The 20,847-nt window shown below is 59.8% G+C and overlaps 4 protein-coding genes across 4 annotated transcripts; 1 reads left to right on the top strand and 3 right to left on the bottom strand.

Moving 5' to 3' along the window:
- Nucleotides 1–1,129: 1,129 nt before the first annotated feature.
- Nucleotides 1,130–1,306, bottom strand: P884DRAFT_191811 (uncharacterized protein; the record flags this gene model as incomplete). Its single annotated transcript, XM_069437618.1, has 1 exon — nt 1,130–1,306. The coding sequence occupies one exon, from the start codon at nt 1,304–1,306 to the stop codon at nt 1,130–1,132; it is 177 nt and encodes a 58-aa protein (XP_069300887.1).
- A 3,673-nt stretch (nt 1,307–4,979) lies between these two features.
- P884DRAFT_47465 (uncharacterized protein) lies at nt 4,980–7,753 on the top strand. Its single transcript, XM_069445916.1, has 2 exons — nt 4,980–5,138; nt 5,326–7,753. Exons 1-2 carry the CDS (start codon nt 5,128–5,130, stop codon nt 7,589–7,591), a joined length of 2,277 nt encoding a protein of 758 aa, XP_069300886.1. The 5' UTR covers nt 4,980–5,127; the 3' UTR covers nt 7,592–7,753.
- A 1,405-nt stretch (nt 7,754–9,158) lies between these two features.
- On the bottom strand, nt 9,159–14,951 carry P884DRAFT_326756 (uncharacterized protein; the record flags this gene model as incomplete). The annotated part of the gene is made up of 1 exon (XM_069445491.1): nt 9,159–14,951. One exon carries the CDS (start codon nt 14,949–14,951, stop codon nt 9,159–9,161), a length of 5,793 nt encoding a protein of 1,930 aa, XP_069300885.1.
- A 1,840-nt stretch (nt 14,952–16,791) lies between these two features.
- On the bottom strand, nt 16,792–19,832 carry P884DRAFT_191850 (uncharacterized protein; the record flags this gene model as incomplete). The annotated part of the gene is made up of 2 exons (XM_069437622.1): nt 16,792–19,726; nt 19,789–19,832. 2 exons carry the CDS (start codon nt 19,830–19,832, stop codon nt 16,792–16,794), a joined length of 2,979 nt encoding a protein of 992 aa, XP_069300884.1.
- Nucleotides 19,833–20,847: the final 1,015 nt, after the last annotated feature.

Here is a 20,847-nt window from a genome sequence, read left to right as displayed (position 1 = left end):
GCGGCGCGGATAGCGTGCGGTGCGTGTCCGCGTGCGCGTGCCTGCTGGCGGGGTCGCCGGCCGCCGCGTCGGCTCCGGCCTCGAGCGCGCGGGGGAGGGCGAGCAGGCTGTTGGCGGTGCTTGTGGGCATCCGGGAGGTGGGGAGGGAGGCACGGGCCGGGGCGCCGCTGCTGTTGCGGCTGTGGTCCGCCCCGTGGGTTTGAGGGTGTTGCTGCTGTTGCTGGTGCTGGTGCTGGTGATGACGATTATGATGGGCAGGGGGATGGGGATGGGGATGGGGATGGGGATGGGGATGGAGATGGGAGTCAGGGCAGGCGATGCTGTTCGGGCGGGGCCTCGTCAGCGCCGGCCTCCTTTGTTGTTGTTGCTGCTGCTGCTGCTGCTGTTGTTGTTGTTGTTGTTGTTGTTGGTGGTGGTGGTGGTGGTGGTGGTGGCTGGAGCTAAGGGGAGCGGGGACGAATCGTGGGTTGGTGAAGATAAAGCCCGGGGGATGGAAAGCATGTGGCAGAGCCGAGTCCGCGACCCTGTCAGAGGCTAGGCAGTTGGGACACCTGTCTGGCCTGTCAGGCCTGCCAGGGATAGACGGGAAGGAGGCGGGTAGCACCATCCTTGGATGTTGGAAACCAAGACCCGGAGGCGGGTAGACGACCCGTGAGCCCGTGTCCATCTCGCCGGCCAACCTGTCAAAGTTCCTGGGCCTCGTGATGTCTCGGACGGAGGCCGGGCCCGGGCGTGGAGAGCGAGCGCGGCCATCGCACCGCCCACAGCTCAGCTCACTGTTGCTGCGGTGATGATACTCAGTGGCAGTTGCCGCTTCTGCGCCGCCGGAGACAGTTCCGCCGCTGATGGTGGGAGCGGGGGCACGACGGGAACTGGGGCCTGTGGTTGCGAAGGGCGAAGGCAGTGGCCTGTCTGGAGGGGGCCCCGAGGGCGAGAGAGGCACGAGAAGCCTGTTGTTTCTCATCAAGGCCGCCCGGTGAGAGGCCCGGGGAGGGTCCGGTGGTGGGATGGGCGGAAACGGGTCAGGCTCAGAAAGGGCCTTCCAAAGGCGTTCAGAGTCGCCAGTCCGAGGAGAAGCTAGGGGGGGCTTGAGTGGCTCGTTAGCTTGGTGATGGTTCCCCAACAAGAGTTACTGTGCTGATCGTACAGGAGGGAGATTGTCATGGGACAGATTCATCGTCCTTGGGTCCCACGGTGTGGGCACGCCCGCCTCACGTTGCCTGGGTGGGCGCCGCGGCCCGTGTGCTTGGGTGCTCTGCTGGCGGCCGTGTGGCCGGTCCGACTGGGAGGGCATGATGTAGCCCATGGTCGAAGACGTGCTGCTTGGTGCGGAACCAGTTCTAAGACCGTGTGTTTGCTGCTCGAGATGGCATGGCCAGAGGGGAAGAGGCGGATGGCCCGGACGGAAAGGGGAGGGGACTGGACCGGCCAGCCCTACCAACTTATACCTCCCTGAGGAGCCTTTGGTCTACCGGCCGTTGATCTAAGGTTTCCTTGATGAGCCTAACTTGCCCTGACCGGAGCGGGAGCTTTCCCCCCATTGAAGCTTTGGATTCGCCCCCCACGGGACCCCGACAGGTCCCCCTTGTCGACGCCTTTCGGAGGGCAGCCCGGATGGCGGGCGGCTTGAGACCCTGGGGCTGTTGTGTGCATGAGACTGACACAACTCGGTATCCATTCAAAGAGAAGTACTGACAAGTCCGTGAGCTCTAGTGGAGGGAGGGTGACGAAAGCTTTGGCAGGGCCCAGCCATGGAGGATCCAGCGTGGCGACCGATCAGGTACCAGAGTCAGCTTAGTAGCGGGGACTTTCGGACCCACGGTTGGACTCACGGTCAGGTATACCTAGGTAGGGCCGTCCCAATCCTCCCGCCATCATGCCCTATGGTAGCTACTGAACTCGGTTGGTACCCGTTGGCTCGAGGCTTAATGAAAAGGAGAGCGCGGCCTCCCGTGTCCCACAGCTCCGCCTAGCTATATTGCCACCTCCGGCGGGCTTGATCCTGGAGGAGGAGAAGGCATAAGCCCGACAAGCCGTTGTCTGGCACGGACAAGAGGAAAGTGATGTGGAGGACGATCTATCTACTATGTAGACCCGATGGCTTCGACCCGGGTCACCCCTACTTCGGAGAGCGATGGGCTCAGCGCGCATCTCGGGGAGGCCAAGGCGAAGTCCAAGCATTAATTATTCATAAGCAGGCTGAAACGCATCTTCTTCAGACCAGATCTTTTTCGCCTCTACCCAGGAAGGCTCAGGCAGGACAACTTGGGCCATGCCGAGTCAGAGAGAGACAGACAGGTCAATGCCGCAACCCTGCTGAGCAGAGCAAACGCGACGTTGTCTTCCAGCATGGTGTCGTCAAAGCCAACACACCATGTTTCAAAAAAAAAAGGAGCCGCCTCGGAGGCGACAGACTTGAAGCCTCCCATTATATGCGTCCTCTTTCACTGAATGCCCCGTATGGACAGGTTTGGCTTGACGGCTTGAGGGCTCGATCTCGAGAAACGCCGCGTCTTGGGGTTGTGGGAGACCAGAGTGTTGGACGGCGTATATTCGGGGCAAGCTCCTGTACGGTCTGCCTCTGTCTCTGCGACCACCAGGGACCCGGTCAAACGGTGTTGTCGCCGCATGTCTCTAACCAACAGATGGCTATCATGTGGCACAGGAGGAGAGCGCCGAGACATGCGTGGCAGTGACCGTGCCTGCGCCTGAATGTTTTGCTACAAACAAATGACTTTGGTGCTGGTCGTGTGTTCAGTAAATCCGTCCTGGTATCTATCCCTCTGAATCATATCCTCGTCATGTTCCATTCTTTCGTTAGTTGGAAAAGCCGCCAAAAGGGAGAGGAAAAGGAAAAAAAAAAATACAACTTAGGCATCATGTAAGGCTCCGAATCAAAGTCCAAGACGATAGTTGATCCATCGGCTTGTTGATAGTCAGCGATGTTTCCGAAAGAGTGACGGCAGAGAAAAGCTAGCGATGACGCAGCAACTGGCCCGTCTGATACCTTTTCTCTCACTGGCAACTTGGGGTCTTTTGCCAAGTCGGATCTTCATTTGCCGCTTCCGCATTGACTTGACTTCTGAAGCTAGATTCCGGTGCCGGTTTCACAATGTCCTACAACACAAATACATCGGTAGTGTGGTGGATATTTTCGCACTCGCAATCGACGAAAGCGAAACATATCAATCGAGCCTCAGGTGGCCAGGGTCCCGTGGCCATCGGTGTTTCCCCCGCGTCCCCCGCGTCCTTGGCGCCCGCCGGGGCCTGTGCACTGCACCCGCTGCCTCACAGAGTAACTACAAGTACTATGGTACACTACAGGTCTACTTCGTACCAGCAAGCATTGCTGGCCAACTCTCAAGGCAAGAAACCGGCAGGACCCAGAGATGTGGATGGGCCGAGACAAGGCCTGCTAAACTTCGTGCCGAGGCAGCGCCCAGACGGCACGCCGACATGTGTCTCGCCTCGACCATAACGGGCGTGCGTCGTCTCAGTCGCGAGTCGGACGGTTGCCGATTCAGTTGTCGGTTTCCTCTTGGCGATGCGCGTGCGCGCGAATTGATGGAAGTTTGTGGCAGCGGGGAAAAGTCGCGTATTTTTCTACACCTCCGGAGTACTAACGTTATTAGTAGTATGGATGCCTAGTACATACAAAGGTACATATGTACATACAGGACGGATAACATACAAGTATAGTACAGTACATCTTCGGGCCCGGACCTCAACTCCGCAGAAGGAAAAAGCTGGCCAAGCGAAAGAGAAAATCAGCGGGTCGACGCCATTTTCTCACCTTCTTATTCAAGCAGTGCACCAGACAAACCCCTCAAGAAAGCAGAGAGATTTGAGCCCCTCCAGATCATCCGTTTCTCCATATCTGTGGGAAGCGCACACAACTCGAGTCTAGCTACACAAGGTACTAACTAGTACATACACAGCAACCATACTGCGGGATTGAAAGTATCAGTTGCTGCCAGTGGGTAAGAAACCTTGGGTGAGTTGTTCAGTACGTGATAGGTTGCTAGTGCGTAGCCCGTACTTGTACGGAATGCGTCATGGGTTACAGTCTCAAATTTTTATCGAGGTCGTACTCGTTAGTAGTTGGTCGCAACTCGCTTTACGGCCTCTTTTTTGCGCCCGCGTTGGCGCCGTGTCCGCTCCACAAATCGCCGACTTTCGCCCAATTCGGCCGAAATCCGCTGTGGCACCTCCACTTTCCGTCCGCGCCACAATCAGCGCTCACTGGCCAGCAGGTTTGAGTCTTGATACATAACATCCCGCCGCCGAGGCTGCAGGAGCAGATCGCGTCGTCGTTGGTGATAGGTGGGATTCACCTGCGTACCTGAATCCTGTGGTGCGGCTACACAATGTATGGCGTGCAACGGCTTGATACGTGTATCATCCGTACTTGGTAACTACTGCGGTAACTTCCAGGCACGCAACGCAGCTCTTTCGCCCTGACCTGACCCCCCTCCAGGCGTTACCACGGTACGTTAGCGCGCAGTGCTGCGTTGGGACCCAATAACTAACTAACCAGCTGCGGAACCCTGGCGCTCATCTGGGAACTATTCCTATCCGAGAGTAGTGGTCCTCCCTCTGGATCCATCTTCCTCCCGCTTCTCGATCCCGTCGCTGCACGTTGCCAAACCATCATCGCCCATCCCTCGTATCCTTCCATCGCTACCTGATCGCCGGTGCCTCTTCCTCCGATCCTCTCTGCCCGGATTTAGCCTTCTTACTCTATCCTACGCTAACAGCGTTCTAACTACACTGCAACGCGAGACCCTCAGGACCCGTCTTTTCTCGACCTTTCATCTCGGAGTTAATTGATGCGATGATACCCAGCCGCCGTGCCTAAGTGAGCCTTTGGGGCCCTTTTTTTTTCTTGCATTTTTTTTTCCTATCGTTATCTCGACTGCGCATGCCCTCGGTCGTTTGCAAAACCTCTTGCGCCTCGCCTTTAATCTCGTCTAGTCCACCGCGGAATGCACATCGGTTACGAATACATAGCCCTTTTCGCTTAGACGCGGCCGAGGTCGAGAACGGGGGAGACGGGGTTCGCCTGTATCGTTGTTTGCTTCACGGACCCGCCAGGCCTCTGGTGCGGTCCGCCATCCACCTCCCTGAATGGATTACCCGTACGTACCTGCACATGGAAGTTCTCTTCCAGTTACTCCCCGACACAGCTCTTCTGTTCCCCGAATCGCAAAGTTCGTATGCGCGGTCTCGAACCGGGCGCAGGTGCGAGGGGACTCCCTGCGGGGCGGTCGCGGAAGTTGCAAGTTCGCTGGATTGGCAGCTGCTAACAGAGCGTGGCAAAAAAAGTATGTTCGCTGTGACCGGCTGGTCACACCAGCCACCACCGACTGGCCGCTCAAGCTTCGGCCATCACAGATCGCTGTCTAGCATCTTGAGATCCGCCTCGCCGAGGCCTTCCGCGGCCCACGCCCGATCGAACTCGACTACCGAGCTGCCTACGACCACTGACCCGGCTCGTTCCCCCCCTTCTTCGTCACCACCGCCGAAGCGCCCGTTCGGGCCTACGCCGCTCGACGACGAGAATGATCTGAGCACGATACCCGACCCCAGGAGCAGAGCAATGAGCCCAGCCGACGGAGACAGCACGGCCACCCTGCACCACCCAGACCTCAGCGACGAGGTGGCCACCCTCAGCACGAAGCTCATCAATGCCATCAACCACCAGACCGCACTGGACGACAACCTCTCGGCCGCCAGGCTGGAGCTGGAAAGATCGCGCGCCAGGATACGGGAGCTGGAAGCCCAGGTGGAGGAGCAGCGTGAAATGCTGGCGGGCGACGTGTGGGTGCGGCGTGCGTCGGTCGAGGCCGAGAGCGCAAAGCTGAAGGCCCGCGCCGCCGAGGAGAAGCGGGCACGCCTCGACATGGAGCAACAGAAGAAGAAGATCGAGCAAGAACTCGAGAACCTGACGGCCGCGCTCTTCGAGGAAGCGAACAAGATGGTCATCTCGGCCAAGGAGGACGCCCGTGCGGAGCAAGAAGCGCTGCAGCGCAAGAACGACCAGCTCAGAGCCCAGCTGGCCGACACCGAGGCCCTTCTCCGATCGCAGCAAGAGCAGCTGGCCGAACTCAAGCATGTCATGGAGCAGATGGCGGTGGAGCGGGAAGAACAGTCTCCGCCAACCCTCCCTTCGTCTCCCGGCGGCGAGAGCTTTGAAGCCCGCGACGGCGCAGGTCCGGCGACGGCAGTGCGCCATCAGAGCCTGTCGATGCCCTCGTTCCCGTCGTGTCCGACCAGCTTCACCCATCTGCTGCACCCCGTCCTGCGCACCGATCTGGCAGCATGCAACGAGTTCAAAGAGCTCTTGCGGACCACAAAGAGGTTATCTGCGCCCCGCGTGCCTTCGGGTTCTTCCGGGTCCGGCCTGGCGTCCCTGGCCATCGGCCTCGGCTCGGTCACCTCGCATGCCGCGCCGGGCAACGGGTCAACGTCGTCCCTCCCGACGACGGGGACTCCGCCCTCAGCATCACCGCAGACACCCCACACACCGGCGTCATCGGTCAGTAGCGTCTCCATCTCGACTACTACTACTACTCCGACCCCGATTCCGCATCTGAAGGAGACAAAGTTCTACAAGCGAGTCCTTGTCGAGGACATCGAGCCCACCCTCCGGCTCGACGCGGCACCGGGCCTCTCCTGGCTTGCTCGCCGCAGCGTGCTGGCAGCCATGACCGACGGGTCTCTGGTCGTCGAGCCCACGCCGCCCACGGCCACCGGGAGGTTCGGGAAGGTGATCAAGCCGGAGCTGAATCCTTGCTCCCTCTGCGGCGAGGCCCGCAAGGACGAGGAGTTCTTGCGAACCCACCGCTTCCGCGTGAGCGAATCCGACACTACCCAGGTCGGCTACCCGCTGTGCAAGTACTGTCTCGGCCGCGTCCGGTCGACGTGCGAGTTCCTCGGCTTCCTCCGCATCGTCAAGGACGGCCACTGGCGCGCCGACGACGAAGACGCCGAGAAGGCTGCCTGGGAAGAGAGCGTCCGCCTACGGGAGCAGATGTTCTGGAGCCGCATTGGCGGCGGAGTCGTGCCGGCCGGCCACACCCGCCATCCGTCCGGCTCCAGCGTCGCGCCCAGCCTGCGGGGCGAAAAGAGCCCGAGGCCGAGCCACGAGAGCACGCGGAGGCCGGGCGAGCCTTCCAAGCAGTTCCTGGGGCTGCCCAAGACACCGGAACAGGAGGCTCATCCGCACGAGGCTGCCGAAGCTACCGAAGCAGCACAGCAGACAGCGGCCACCGATGCCTCTCAGCCGCCCGGTGCCCGAGAAGTTGCCCAAGAAGCACAAGCACCGACTGCGGAAGAAGCTACCCAGACGCCGCCGCAGCCCGAAACAGCGGACGATGCTGCCGTGACGGCACAGCAACCGATCGACCATGCCGGGGATAAGGTTCCCCCTGCCGACCAAGAGAACGCTAAGGAGGTCCCCACCGAGACATCGACCGCCGCTCACGTTGCCGACAGCGCCGTCAAACAGTCCACAACTACCACATTCGATACAGAGACTGGCCAACACAAGCCGGTACCTCTCGCCGCACCCGTTACATTGACCTTTTGAAATCACCCCGGGGCACAGCCAAGGGAAGAGAAAAGTTTTTCTCTTTTTCTTTTTTTTTCTCTGCTTCCTGGACAGCATATCCTACCAACGCACTACGATGGACAGGCTGTCCAGCTCTATAACTGTATTAATAATATCCCAACTTTCACCGCGTTACGGACCACGCTCCCGACCGTGTCTGCATCTCGAATGCCTGAGGTCAGGCAAGGCAGGAGGAGGGTTTCGGGACAGTGTGATCAGCCAGCATGCATGCGTTTTGGGCGTTCGTTGGGGATTTCCGCTGGGTCGAAGTTTGGCACATTCCCTTCGTTTCAGTGAGTGACGTTACGTCCTCCTCATCATGATGTCTGGCGTTGGTCTTTTTTTTTCCCTCGTCTTCTTTAGGACAGCCTGGTTCTGAGATCCTCGGAGCATCCTTGAGTTTTCTTTTATTGTTTTCTCGGGAGTTGTTTGGAAAGCTATTTGGTATGGGAAAGGACAGCAGGGTCGGTTGGGAGCAAGCATGTCCACACTATTGTACTTCCGTGACATTAATGAGAGCAGAGGACGGGCTCGGGTTGACAGAGGGATGGATGGGTTAATTAACGTAATGTGCATGACTGAAACGGCTTAAAATCAAATGGTCCAAAGTGCTGTTCCCCCGCGGGGCGAAGAAGAGTTGATGCACGGAGTAGGACTGGTCTGATCAGTGTCGCCGGGTCTTTTTGTTTGTATGGCAGAAAACTGGCTCCCAGCCCAGCGGTCGTTGTTGGTACGGGATGAAAAGCCCTCGATGCAAATTACTCGACTCTTCTGTACCGTATGGAAATCTAACTATCAGGCAAGAAAAGGAGGTCGGTTAAAGCACTAGCTAGTAAACTTGCAGTTGTCGTCATGTAAGAATACCTGCATTTAACTACAGGGTCTAGCAAACGGCTCGTAGAGACAGCAGTGTAAGAGACGGAGCGTAGTGACGAGACGCAAAATAGGTATTAGACGTTAGGAACCACTAGCTGATCTTTTTCCCTCGAGTGAGGGCAGGAGTAGTAAAGACAAGACTAGCCCCGCCCCGGAAGAAAAGGGGGGGGTTACGATGTTAACCAACTTTGTCGCCTTTTGTTTTGGGTATGAGGCGCGCGCTCGACAGGCAAGAGCTTGACAGGATAAACAAAAAGTGGATGAGAAGACGGAGAGGAAGCACCGACGGCGATGTTGCAGCGTCAATAGAAAAAGTACGACTAGACAAGGCAGAAGGCGGGGAGAGAAGAGACACAGCAACCAAAAAAAAAAAAAAAAAAAAAAAAAAAAAAAAAAAAAAAAAAATATCGGGACGGATCTGAACGGCTAGCCGGACGGGGGCATGAGGAAAGGACACATGAAAGAGTAAATTTACCGAGTGGTGGCGGCGAGTATCGACGCGCGAACCAGAAGAACACAAATAAAACGAAGAGAAAAAGGAAAAGTGTCAAAAGAAGAACCTGTTCGAGGAGAAAACAACGGAAACAAGCCCCCCTTTTTTGTATTCAATTCGGTAAAGAAAAAGAGGAAAAACCAAAGAGTTTGGGGGGGGGGGGGAGGGTAGAAGCGCTTAATCCCAGTCCTCGAAACCCCCCTCGCCGTAAGGGTTCCACTCCTGGCCTGGGTAACTCGTGGCGCTCATGATGGGGGCGTCGTCGCCCTTCTTGCCAGGCCCGTCGTCGGGCTCGGCGGGGAAGACGGGGATCTTCTCCTCTAGCAGCATCCGCCGCTCCATCTCGCGCTGCTCCTCCGCCTTCTTCTTGGCGCGCTCAAAGATGGCGACGCTGTCCTTGGCGGCCGCGACGCCGTTCGGCGCGGGCGCGTCCCCGCCTTTCGAGGTCGCCGTCGGGCTGGTCGACGGGCTAGCCTGCTTCAGGGTCGCGATGGAGGCGTCCTGGATGATGGGGGACTCGTCCATGTCCGAGTCGAACTCGACGTCCTCGTTCGACTCGTGGCCATCGTGAGCGCGGCCGTCGCTCTTGGGAGGATCAAGAGTGATGACTGGGGGAGTCGGTGTGGCGGTTGGGGGGGACGGAGAGGTGCCGACGAAGGGTCCGCCAGGCCGGGCGACTTCATGCGAGAGGCCGGCGGATTTCGGTTCGACGGGCGCCGTGATGACAATAGTGTTGCTGCGCACGTTGCTTGGCAGTGGTTGCTGTTGCTGTTGCTGTTGTCGCTCCTGTTGCTCCTGCTGCTGCTGCTGCTGCTGCTGCTGCTGCTGCTGCTGCTGTTGTTGTTGTTGTTGTCGCAGCGGTGACTGCGGCGGTGGCGGCGACTGCGACTGTGAGGGCGGCGACCGTTGTTGAGAATCCCGACGGCCCGCAGGGAACTGCGTCTGGCGCGGCGTCGCGTCGTAGAGGTTGTCCTCAGCAACGCGTTGCGTCGGGGTCGTTAACTGGTTGACAGGAGAAGAAGATCCCTGAGCAGACGGATCGGGGCTGGAGGGTTTCGGCTCCGCAGCGGCGTTTGCGTTCACTTGCACTGAAGGTTGAGAAGCACTGTTCCAACCCGGCGTTGGCTGCGAGCCAGGAGCGGTGTCATTGCTTGCGCGAGGCACATATGCAAGATGGGCAGGGCCAGGGGCAGTGTCTGAGCTCAAGGGCTGCAGGCGTCCGGGACGCTGCGAGGGAAGTGAAGCAATCCCGTCCTCGCTGACATTCCTCGTGTGATGCGGCTGGCTCACCCCTTGCGTCGCGGGAGCGTTGGGAGGGGCGAAGGATTGTGGAGTCTTATGTTGATCGAGCTGGGGTGGCGGCGACATTTTCGTTCGGAGCGGCTCTGGCCGGAGCTGCGCCTGTTCCTCGGACGGCGAGATACTCGCTTCGGGAACCTGCGAAGACGGAGTCCGGATCGAGGATTGTGGCGAAATGTCCTGGCCACGAGCAGGAGAGGGAGCTGGGTGGGCCGGGGGGGTGAGAGGCTGCTGCTCGGTCTGGAGTTGTGGTTGAGCAAACTGGGTTTGAGGAGGAACCTGGGGAACTTGTGATTGTTGGACTTGTGCTTGTTGGACTTGTGCTTGTTGGACCTGCACTTGTGGCGGCGCTTCGCCGGTCGGTTGCTGGACGGGAGCAACTCCTGCGGGCGGCTGCAAGGCGGACTCCGCAGCGGGAGGAGCGGGGGGAGCGGAGGGAGCTCCATTCTGCCCCTGAGCTGGCGCAGGCGTCTGGGACTGGGGAGTAGAGGTCGTCGTTGGCACCGTGGTGGTGGCCGGAGCTCCAATGGTGGTGGTCTGCCGGAGCACTGCCGGCTGGGGGACGACGCCCACGGGCAGAACTTGGGCAGGCGAGATCCCACGCTGCACCCACTGCGGCTGGAACCCGGGCGGGAGGACCTGACCTGGAGGGGGGTTAGGCCCGACGTAGATGTGTGCCGGGGCCGGGGCGACGCGTCCTTCGCCGTGGACATATCCATAACCAGCCGGGATGGGAACCTGGTCATATTGAGGCTCCGGAGCCAGAGGCTGGGCCTGGCGAGAGGGTATCTGTTGAGGAAGGGGTTGTTGGTAAACCTGCACGCCCGCCTTGGGCTGCGGCTCTCCCTGGGGAAGGGGAGCTTGCGCGGCGGCTGGACCGCCCGGCCGAGGCTGCGGCATAGGGGGCATCATGCCAGGACGCAGCCCTGCTTGCTGCTGCTGCGGATGAGGCTGAGACTGCATTCCTGGCGCAAACGGCAGCGTTCCTTGAGTAGGCGGGCCCTGGACGGGTCGACCAGCGGGCATCTGGGCCGGAGCTTGAGCATTGGGCTGCTGCTTATTCCCGCGCTTGAATGCGCCGATAATCGACGGTTTGGAGCTCTTGTCTTTCTCCGGTTTGGGGCCGGGTACTGCCGCGCTCGACGACTTGCCTCCGAACAACAACTTGGAAATGGTACTCTGTTCCTTCTCCTTTTGCTGGCCCTTCCCTGGGACACCGTTCGGGCCGGGGCCGCCAGGTCCGAATTGCTGACGGAACTGAGGAGGTGGGACAGCGCCGGGTTGATTCGCCATCCACGGTGCTTGGCCACCAGGATACCCTTGGACAGGCGGGCCGGGGGGCATCTGGCCTCCCTGCTGGCCAACGGGCGGCCGCAGGCCGGGGGGCATCTGGCCTCCCTGCTGGCCAACGGGCGGCCGCAGGCCGGGTTGAGTATCAAACTGCTGGTTGGGCGGCTGCTGTGCCGGTCCAGAGTTTTGGGACGAATCCCCGGATATTGAACCCGGAATCTGAGCAGACGCTGGAGTCTCTTGCCCAGAGGAAGCAGCCGATCGCGACTCATGCGACGGCAATCTCGTGTCAACATTCTGGAACTGGCCACTCGTCGTAGGCTGTCTCGATACGCCACGCTCGATCTCCTCTCCTGGGATGCCCGAGGGAGGAGCCGGGGCCTGCGATGCAGGAGACACGGGCCTCTGCATATCGTCCTCCCCGGAGTCAACATCGAGGCGTGAAGAGCCTTCGGGACCAGAGCCCGCTGGCGGTTGTTCGGGAGCCGCGCCGAGGTTTTGGGCACTGACGGCTTGGTGGGAGGGCTGATTCGAGCCCGCTGAAGGCGGTGCGAACAGTTGCCCCGTGGTTCCCGGGGACGCGGTTTGGAACCGAGAACTCTCCATGGCGGGCTGAGCCGCCGGCTGCGAATGGTGCGACACCGGCGAATCGACGATGGAGGCGGAAGGCGTTCGCTGGACTGGAACGGCTGTCTGCTGCTGTGGAGTCTGCTGGGGTCGGGCTTGTTGAGCTGCGCTGAAGTGACTCTGCTGGTAGCTCGAACCCGACCCGACATTGCCGGGCTGGCCCTGGGCCGACGACTGAGTCGGCTGCGTCTGCACCAACGGCCTCGGATCAGTTCCCTGCACACCGGGCTGTTGGCCATGAGCAGAACCGGGCTGCTGTGCCCCCGCTGGACCTTGTGACTGGAACGAACCGGCAGTCCCCGGGGGACCGGGTCTCATGAACTGCGGTTGTGGCGGGAACTGCCCAGGCTGGAACTGTTGTCCGGTTCCCGTCGGCGGGGGTCCATTAGGGCCCACGGGGGGGCGGATGCCGAACTGCTGCCCGGCGAAAGGCGCTTGTCCTGGGGGGAACTGCCCCGGAGGGAACTGTCCGGGAGGGAACTGTCCAGGAGGGAACTGTCCCTTGCCGGGTAAATTATTGCCTTGCTGTGCTGGCTGTTCCTGAGACTTGCTATCCGCCCGGCCTCTCAGGAAACCAAGAATGCCTGCGCCTAACTTTTTCTCTTGCTGGTTCTGAACGGGAGCGGGTCCTTGTGGCGGATGTCGCACCGGCAGGAAGCCATGGCCAGGTTGAGTGGGACCAGTAACAGGAGGGAAGCGCTCCTGCCCGCCTGCAAATTGCTGCTGTTTCTGCTGCTGCTGCTGCTGCTGCTGCTGCTGCTCTAGGGAACCTGGCTGGGTAGCGGGCGCAGGGGCGGCGGGCGAGCCGTTGCTCGATCCCGGTGGAGGAGGCCCAAAGCTAGCCGGCGGGGGGTTGATGGAACCCGGCTGAGGTCCGGGGCCGGTCTGCGGAGGTTTACCCTGCAACTGGAGCGAAATCTGTCCGTTTGTCATGCCCTGGTACTGTCCTTGAGGTGGCGGCGTCCGAGTCTGCATCTGGGAAGCGGTTTGCGCGGGTATCCTGACGGTGAAAGTTCCGGCTTTGTTGGAACCGTCACGAGGCGACGATCGGAACACGTCCTTTAGTGCGGAAAAGCGCTTTTTGGGACCTCCGGTGCTTCCCGTATGCTTGTGGCCCGATGAGTGTGCCGGCGACCCCGCCCTAGGGGCACCAGAGGCAATACTGCCGCCCGGCTGGACTGGCGTCGTGTGAGAACCAAAGTGGAGGAAGCCTGTCGGTTTCCTGCTAGGCGGCGCAAACTGCGAAGGCTGGGGCTCCAATTGATCGCGCTCGCCGACGGGGGTCCCGGGGCCGTGGGCGATGATGCTGTCTTTGCTCTGGCTGAACGAAAAATTGTCGGGAGTGGGCGAGCCGGCCTTTGGTCCAAAGACCGGGTTCTGCCCCCCTTGCTGTCCCGCAGGCTCCGTCGTGATGCTCGCCACCGAGGCAGAGTCGCCATTGGCAGTCTGTGGTTTTGGCGCGTCGCCGCCGCCGCCACGGGGCTCCTCCGAATGACCGCTGGCAAGCCGGTTCCGAAGGCTGGAGAAGACGCCCGAGTTACGCTTGTTGGCTCCGCCGTACTCGTGAGGGGAACCGCCATGGCGCCCGAACTCACTCTGCTGAGACGGGTGGGACTGCAAATGCGACAAGCCGTTGCCGCCGAGCTGCTGATTCATCGGGCTCTGTTGGCTCGTCGGCACTGCCTGACCCTGCTGAGGGGTGGCCGGCTGACCCCCCTGGGTGGGCAAACCCGAAGGCTGCGTGGCCTTTCCCTGCTGGTTTTGCTGATCTTGCTGTGTTGGCTGGGTCGGCTGAGATTGTTGGGACTGTTGATTCTGCTGCTCCTGCGGAGGCTTCCGCCGCTGGGCCGGCGACGTCGGCGTGTAGACTCCAGTTTCCTTGTCATAGCCGTAGAAAGGCTGCTGCTGTTGCTGTGAAGACGTGTTGCTCGGGGAGTGACGATGGCGGCCCGTGGGATGGAGCGGCTCAGACAGATGCGATTCTTGCAGGTTCCAGCCTCCGCCTGGGGGGTGGAATCTTTGAGCGAAGTTCCCGGGCAACATATGGGGCGGGACCATTATTGGCCGACCGCCGCCTTGGCCAAACTGTTGGCCTTGACCCGGAGGGAACGCGGATCCGTTCGGCATCGGTTGAGGGCCTCCGGGTGGTCCCCCAAATGCTCTTGGCGGTGTCTGAGCCGGACCCTGGCCGTGAAAGGCAGCATGTTGGAACGCGGGGTTGGGGAAGCCCTGGTTCTGGCCGGGGTTCTGTCCCTGCAGCTGCCATGTTTGACCCTGGCGCGGCGGTCCTTGGGCCCCCTGAGGACCCTGCGCCCCCTGGGTTGGGCGGTAGACGTTCTGGACGGACTGATCGGAGGGTTGCGAGGGATGCATGGACTGGCCCGTCGTCTGCTGCGTTCCGGTCATGGTTGGCGGAGGTGAAGTCCCTTGAGGGGGAGCACTGGCTTGCTGGGGCTGCTGCTGCTGGGGTTCCTGCTGACGGGCGGCACCTTCAGCGTTGTCGTCGGAGGACGAAAACTCCACGGCGTTCAAGCCAAGGGAGGAGCCGAAGGTGGAAGCGCGGCGGATGGGGGGTAGCCCTACGAAGGAAGGCGGTCGGCGGAGGGCATTGGCGCCGAGTTGTTGTTGTTGTTGCTGCTGCTGCTGCTGCTGCTGCTGCTGTAGGTGCTGCTGACCTTGGGAGTGATAGGCCTGGGAGTAATCTCCCGGTGGCGGGAGCGGCTTGTAGTTCGGGTTCTGCGAGTATCCAGCCATGTGCACAGATTGGGTTGTCCGAAACGAAAGGAGGGGGAGGTGCAGGAGGAAGCGGAGGCTTGGGCTGGCGAGGGACAGCGAATCGAGGGTTCTCTCCGCCGGCGCGGAGAAGACCAGATCGCTGAGCCCGACCAGATGAACGGGCAAGTCAATGCTGCAGAGGTATGATTGCCGTCCGACAGGTGTTCGCTCTCGACCGCCGCGGGGAAGGGGGGGGGGGGGTGACCGCCGCAGGGTTGCCGCCGTGGCTTGTTGCTGGTAGGCGGCGGGCGCGGGGATTGTGCGGCGCTGGGACTCGGCCGCGCGCGATTACAACCTTGCGCAGTCACTTAAGTGCCCGTCGAGTTTATCAAGAGCGGCTGCACACGGCGGATCGATTTCAGAAGTCCGAGTGGACGAGGACTTTGGTGGAGTGAGCTAGTTATCTCCGTCTCTCGTCGTTAGCGGACGGCTCGATTGGGCGCGGCGCGGTAGGCCAACACAGACCGCGGTCGAGATGGGCTGGAGTCCTGAGCTTAGCAGAGCCTCGCGGGCTGAGACCTTGTTGCAGAATAAAAATGGGGTGGGGGGAGGGACCCTCAAGCTCAGCCGCTGTCAGCTAATAACTAACGTTAATCGTCGCTCTTGCCGCAGACTGTCAAGCGTGCGCCTGTTCAGTGAAGAGAACAAAATGCCGTGGATCGATGTCCGCCGGGGCCATGCGAAATGATGCAACAGCCCTGCGCGGAGAAGAAGAAGAAGGGTCCTAAAAATGAGAAGACGCGATCCGGGCCCTCTTGGGGAGAAGAGGCTCGCTCAGCCCAGGGCCCTGGGGATGCGGAGAGTTGGAGTGGACTTGGATGACCACCCCTGCCTCGGGGCCCAAGGGCAGCTGCGGCGCGGATTGGTCCAAGCAAGCTTACCCAGGGTTCTCGGCTGCAGCACCCACTCGCTCCCCTGCGATTGCTTATGGGCGGCGCCGGGCTGAATGCGGCAGCCTGATCCAACGAAAAGTCTAGCGAAGTAGTTAACTAACGTTAACTAACAGGCCGGGATATCTTTCGAGAGCTTCTTGCTTCCAGGGTCGAACAACAAAAATACAACGCTTTTCTTGGCTCCCGAGCAATTCGCACCCAAACTCAACCTCCGGCATCTCTCTCTCGCGGTACACGACCCGCGGCCGCTGTCACAGCCTTCTACTTGCTCGTCCAGAGTCTCCCGATTTTTGTCCAGGACAGAACAAGTGGAGATCCCGGAGCCTGCTCATTCTCGTCTTGTTGGTGGGCCATATTGAGCGGTGTTTAATAAGTGGGACGAGATGATCCCCAATTTAACAAACCGCCGTGGCCGCTGGCCCAACTGCAGGGCGTTGCGCTAACTGCTTATAACTAACCGCAAATAGCTCCGGTGGAGACGCGCTGTTCGGTTGGCCCGGTTCCTTTTCTCCACAAACCCACACGGCGACGAAAGCCAAGCTTCCTGGGTGGGCTGCTGCGTTGTTGCGATTCCTCTTCTGCTATGAGAGGAAAAGAGGGAAACGCGGAAAACGGTTGGTCGCTGCACCATCGCGGACACCGCACGGCAAACTTGTGCTGTGTTGCAGATCGCGCTGCGGGAGAGAGAAGGCCACGGCCAGCTCCCTTTTCGATTTATCACTATCACTAAAAAGCTCCATTGTGCATATTAGTCTGTACATACATACTCCCGAGGTAGATTGCGGAGCCAACAACACCCAATTCCTTGGTTACTCGAGATGCTATCCTTCCAGATGTATGCGAAAAAAAAAGGAAAAAGAAAAAAAAAAGAAACAGAAAGACGGAATTAAAGAAAAGGGGAAGAGAAGAAATGCTTACTCCAATCATCAACTGGAAAACACCTTGTCGCCCGTCCCCCGAAGCTTATTACGCCCCTTGCTGAATAGCCCTTTGCTGGCCTTGCCCGCCGCCATCAACAGCTCCTTGCTCTTCGTGCCCACCTGGTTGCCCGAGTGCCCCAGTCCGCTCAAACTGTGTTGAAGGTTGGACATGTGCAGCGTCGGCCCCCTCCCGCCCTGGTTGCTTTGCTGGACAACCGCTGCTGCTCCTGCATTGGACGACACATCATTGGCATGCTCTGGATGTTTCAGGATCATTGCTTGCAGCCACTCGTCCAAGCCCGTATCGACGGCCGAGTAATGCCACCGGCTCTCATTGTAATGCTTGATACGCTCCGCAGCCGAAGGGAGTTCCATGATGTTTCGGAACCCTAGGATGCTTTTTGGTGAAGCAGCCTCCGGGAGCTCGGCCCGCGGTGCTTGTTGGCTATTCGCAAAGGCCGGATGCTGCTCCAGGGGCGGAGATCGGGCAGCGGGACTCGATGCCTCCTCCAAGAGAATCTTCTCTTCCGCCAGCGACAACCGCTTCTGTTCGCCCTGCTTGCTCGCCGAGTCGGACGCTGGCGAAGGCGATTGGCTCAGCCGATCTAGTCCTAGGTTGGCTCCAAGGGTAGCTGCTGGGTTGAACTCGGGAGCGAACTCGGCTCTCAAGTCTTCTGCTGACTTCCCAGCTCCTTCCTGGGCTTGCGATGGCTGCGACTCCCCTGTTTCCGGATTGACGTTCTCCGTTGTCAAGGCACGAGTTGTATCGACGCCTAAACCAAGCGATTTCTGTTCAACCGGAAGCTCTGCTGCTGCACTCGAGGCGCTGGCTGTAGGCGACTCTTGCACCGGAGCTTCCCACGAGAATCGTCTCTGTAGTCCTACGACACCAAATGCGCTCTTGGGCTCGACAACATCGGAAGCTTTGGCCGGGGCAGCGTGAGCCTGAGAAGACAGACCGCCTAAGCCAACCGCATCCGCTGGTTCTGCGCCGCCGCCGTCTTCTGGGGTCTTAGTCGGAAGAGGGGCGGCCTCTTGCGCTGCCTTGCCCGCGTCAATGGTCTTTCCAACCTGCAGCAGACCCGGCTCTGCCTTTTCTTCGGTTGCTGACCAGTAATCGCCATAAACATCCCCGAGATAACTGCTTTCGCGTACCGGTTCCGCAGCAGCGGCTTGAGAAGCAGCCGTAGATGTTTGGGGGGAACTGGCTGGTTGAGCGGGGCTGAGCGACCTGAGGATTTCCTCGCTCAGTATGTCGCTGTCCTTGACCGGCGATTGCGTAGCCGAATCCAATACGGGCTCCGCGGGGGACGGCGGGGACAGGACCGGCGCTGGATTAGCGTTAATGTCCGGTGTCTCTCGATGAGCATTGAGCGGTGCTGTGGGAGCAATCTCAGTGTGCTTGGTCTTCGCCTCAGCTGACGTTGAGTTGCTGAACAACTTCGGATCTTCGGTCTCGGAGGCCGGCGATGCGTCACAATGACCCGTAGCCACGGGCGAAGCCTGTGGAGAGCCCATGCTACGCTTCTCAGTATTCAAAACCGGGGCTGATGCTGAGGGCTGTGAAGATGTTTGCGGCGAGCTCTGACGGGAAGGGACAGAACCGTCACCCTTCTCGTCTTGTTCCAACTCTCGGGGTTGGGATCTGGGAACATCCAGAGGAACAGCATCAGGTCGCGAGCTATCTTCAGTCTCCTTCTCCGGCGTGTTCGCGGAATAGCCAGTCGTGGAAGGCGAGACTACTCCAGCGGGTGTCGAGGGCGTCTCGGAAACCCAGCCACCCGGAAGATGCGGCCTGGCTGTCAAGGTAGTTGGCTGTTCTTCGGCGGATGCTGCAGGTTGCCGAGCTGCGTCTGCGGCGGGCGCCTGCTGCTCAGGCACGTCATGAACAGACTCTGCTGCACCTCGGGGCGACGGCAGGCCAGCAGTTGTTTCTGTGCTCAAGACCACGCGTTCATGAGCGGGGGCAGTGATCGATTGGTTTGAGGCTTCTGCCCCAGTCGCAGTACCCTCATCGGACTCGGGTATGCAGTTGCCCGAGGTCGGCAGTGGCATGCTGTCGGAAAGAGATGAGCGTAGTCCTGAAGAAGGGAAGAAAGCAGAAGAAAAGAGATCCTCGCCAAAGCCCGACATGCGACCCAAATCCGGCAACTGAGGGCTTGTCGAGAAACGTCGGATATTCTGGGGGGAATCAGGCAGGACAGACTTTTGAGATTCCTTGTGCTCTACCCTGGAAGACTCAGGACTAAGCCCGTCGTTCCCAGAGCTGGCCAGCATCCCATCAGACCTATATCCGCTCTGCTTTTCGGCAGTTGGACTCGAAACCCCAGTGGGTTCTCCTTCGTCGTTCTTCGTGTTGTCCCTAGTCTCGAGCAATTGACGTTCTCCCTCCTTCTCTTCCTGCATTTGCTGTGGGTGGATGAGCGGGAGGGGTTTGTCACGCGATGAGAGCTGCCCTGGGCTCAACGGAGACGCCGACCGTGAACCCATCCACGGCTTAGAGCCAGCGCCGGACTCTAGTGCCGCTCCGTGACCGCCCGCCACGTCATTCGCGCCGATGGTGCTCTTCTGGGCAAGCTGTGAGGGAAGGGGGTGCGCAGTTGGCGGTGCAGGGGAGCCGCTCCTCACATCAGACGGAAACCGTGGGCGACCAAGTCCGGAGCCATGCTGTGGTGAGGATCCGAACGGCTCGGCTGAACCCCGTGGAAGCGCACCGGACACCGACGGCTGAACAGGCGCCGTCGTCGCCGGGCTGCGTGGCCCCAGGGGCTTCGGTGGCATCGGAAAGTCTGCTCCCTGAACCGGATCGTCATAATCGTCGCCCCAATCGTCGCCGTCATAGTTCTGCGGTTTGAAGTTGGCCCATTTCTTCGTCTTCTGGCGGTTTACATTCACCTTGTATAGGTTGCTAGTCGATGTTGGTGCCGGTGTGGCCGGAGACCTGTTCAAGCGGCACAATTAGATATGTGACCCGAAAACGGTCTGCAGAAGGAATCGACTAACATGGCCCGGCTGGCGGGGAAGATGTTGCCGTAAGTTCCATCCATCGTGGCGATGAGTGCCCGGCAGCTCAGAGCTGCACCCGCCTGTGAGGTCGCTGATATCACCGCTGTGGCGGCCTTTGCACAACCTATCCTTTGTTCAGAACTCGAGCGTCGGACGATGGAAACAAGGCGTTGTAGTGCGCGATCGCAATGTTGCACCTTGGTTCGACACGTGGGCGGCAAAAGACGACGGGTGTACGTAGAGCGCGAGCACTGTTAGCTGATCGGGCCGCGGCGGGGGGTTCGTGGAGGGCAAGGACAAGTCGGTCCCGGGAGTACGCAGTATTCGAGGCCGTTTCGAAAGGGGAACGAGACGAGCGGGTTGCCGTCAAAGCCGACCCCACTGGATTCCGAGTTGGAGCCGCCTGGCCCTGCAGAAGGAGTTGGGTTGTTCACTTGAGGACCGGGGGGCCAGGACCGTGGCCGCAAGCCCGTGGCGCAATGCCAAGATGATCTGCAGCCAAAAAAAAAGAGTTACTACGTAAGTGTACGGAGTAGTTAGTGGCCAGATGGAAGGTGGTCCATCTTGTTGGAAATTAGTTACCCCGGACTCCGTACTGTTCCAGTTGTGTTTTGTGAACGCAGCTTCAAAGAAGACGGGAATGAACGCTCTTAACAATAGCAGATCCTGTCTGGTATTCGTTGGTGACGCAATTCAGATCTTGCAGTCGACAGGGTGTTGGTTAATTAACAACCAAGTAACATTGGGATGGAGTGTCTCGGCAATCCGCCGATTGCAGCCTGCCAGGATCCACGAAACGCAACGGCGGGGACGCAACCCTTGATGAGCTTAAAAACTACACGAAACACTCCCTCGACAAAGGGTCCTCATCCTGAGACCTTCTAAGCATGCGACCTGTGCGCATGTGCCCATCGAAGCATAGATCTCTTATCATTTGATCAAGACCGACCATGTCTGAAGACGTAAGCACTTGTACGGACTCGCGTTTGTCCCCTTCTCGGGAACCGCTCGCTCTCCTGCGCTTGCTGCCGGTGCTCTCGAAGAAACGAAGAGCGA

This window comes from Thermothelomyces heterothallicus (genome assembly GCF_042370625.1).
Source record: "Thermothelomyces heterothallicus CBS 202.75 unplaced genomic scaffold P884_scaffold_2, whole genome shotgun sequence".
Taxonomy (NCBI): Eukaryota; Fungi; Ascomycota; class Sordariomycetes; order Sordariales; family Chaetomiaceae; genus Thermothelomyces; species Thermothelomyces heterothallicus.
This window is presented reverse-complemented; position numbering and strand designations above follow the sequence as displayed.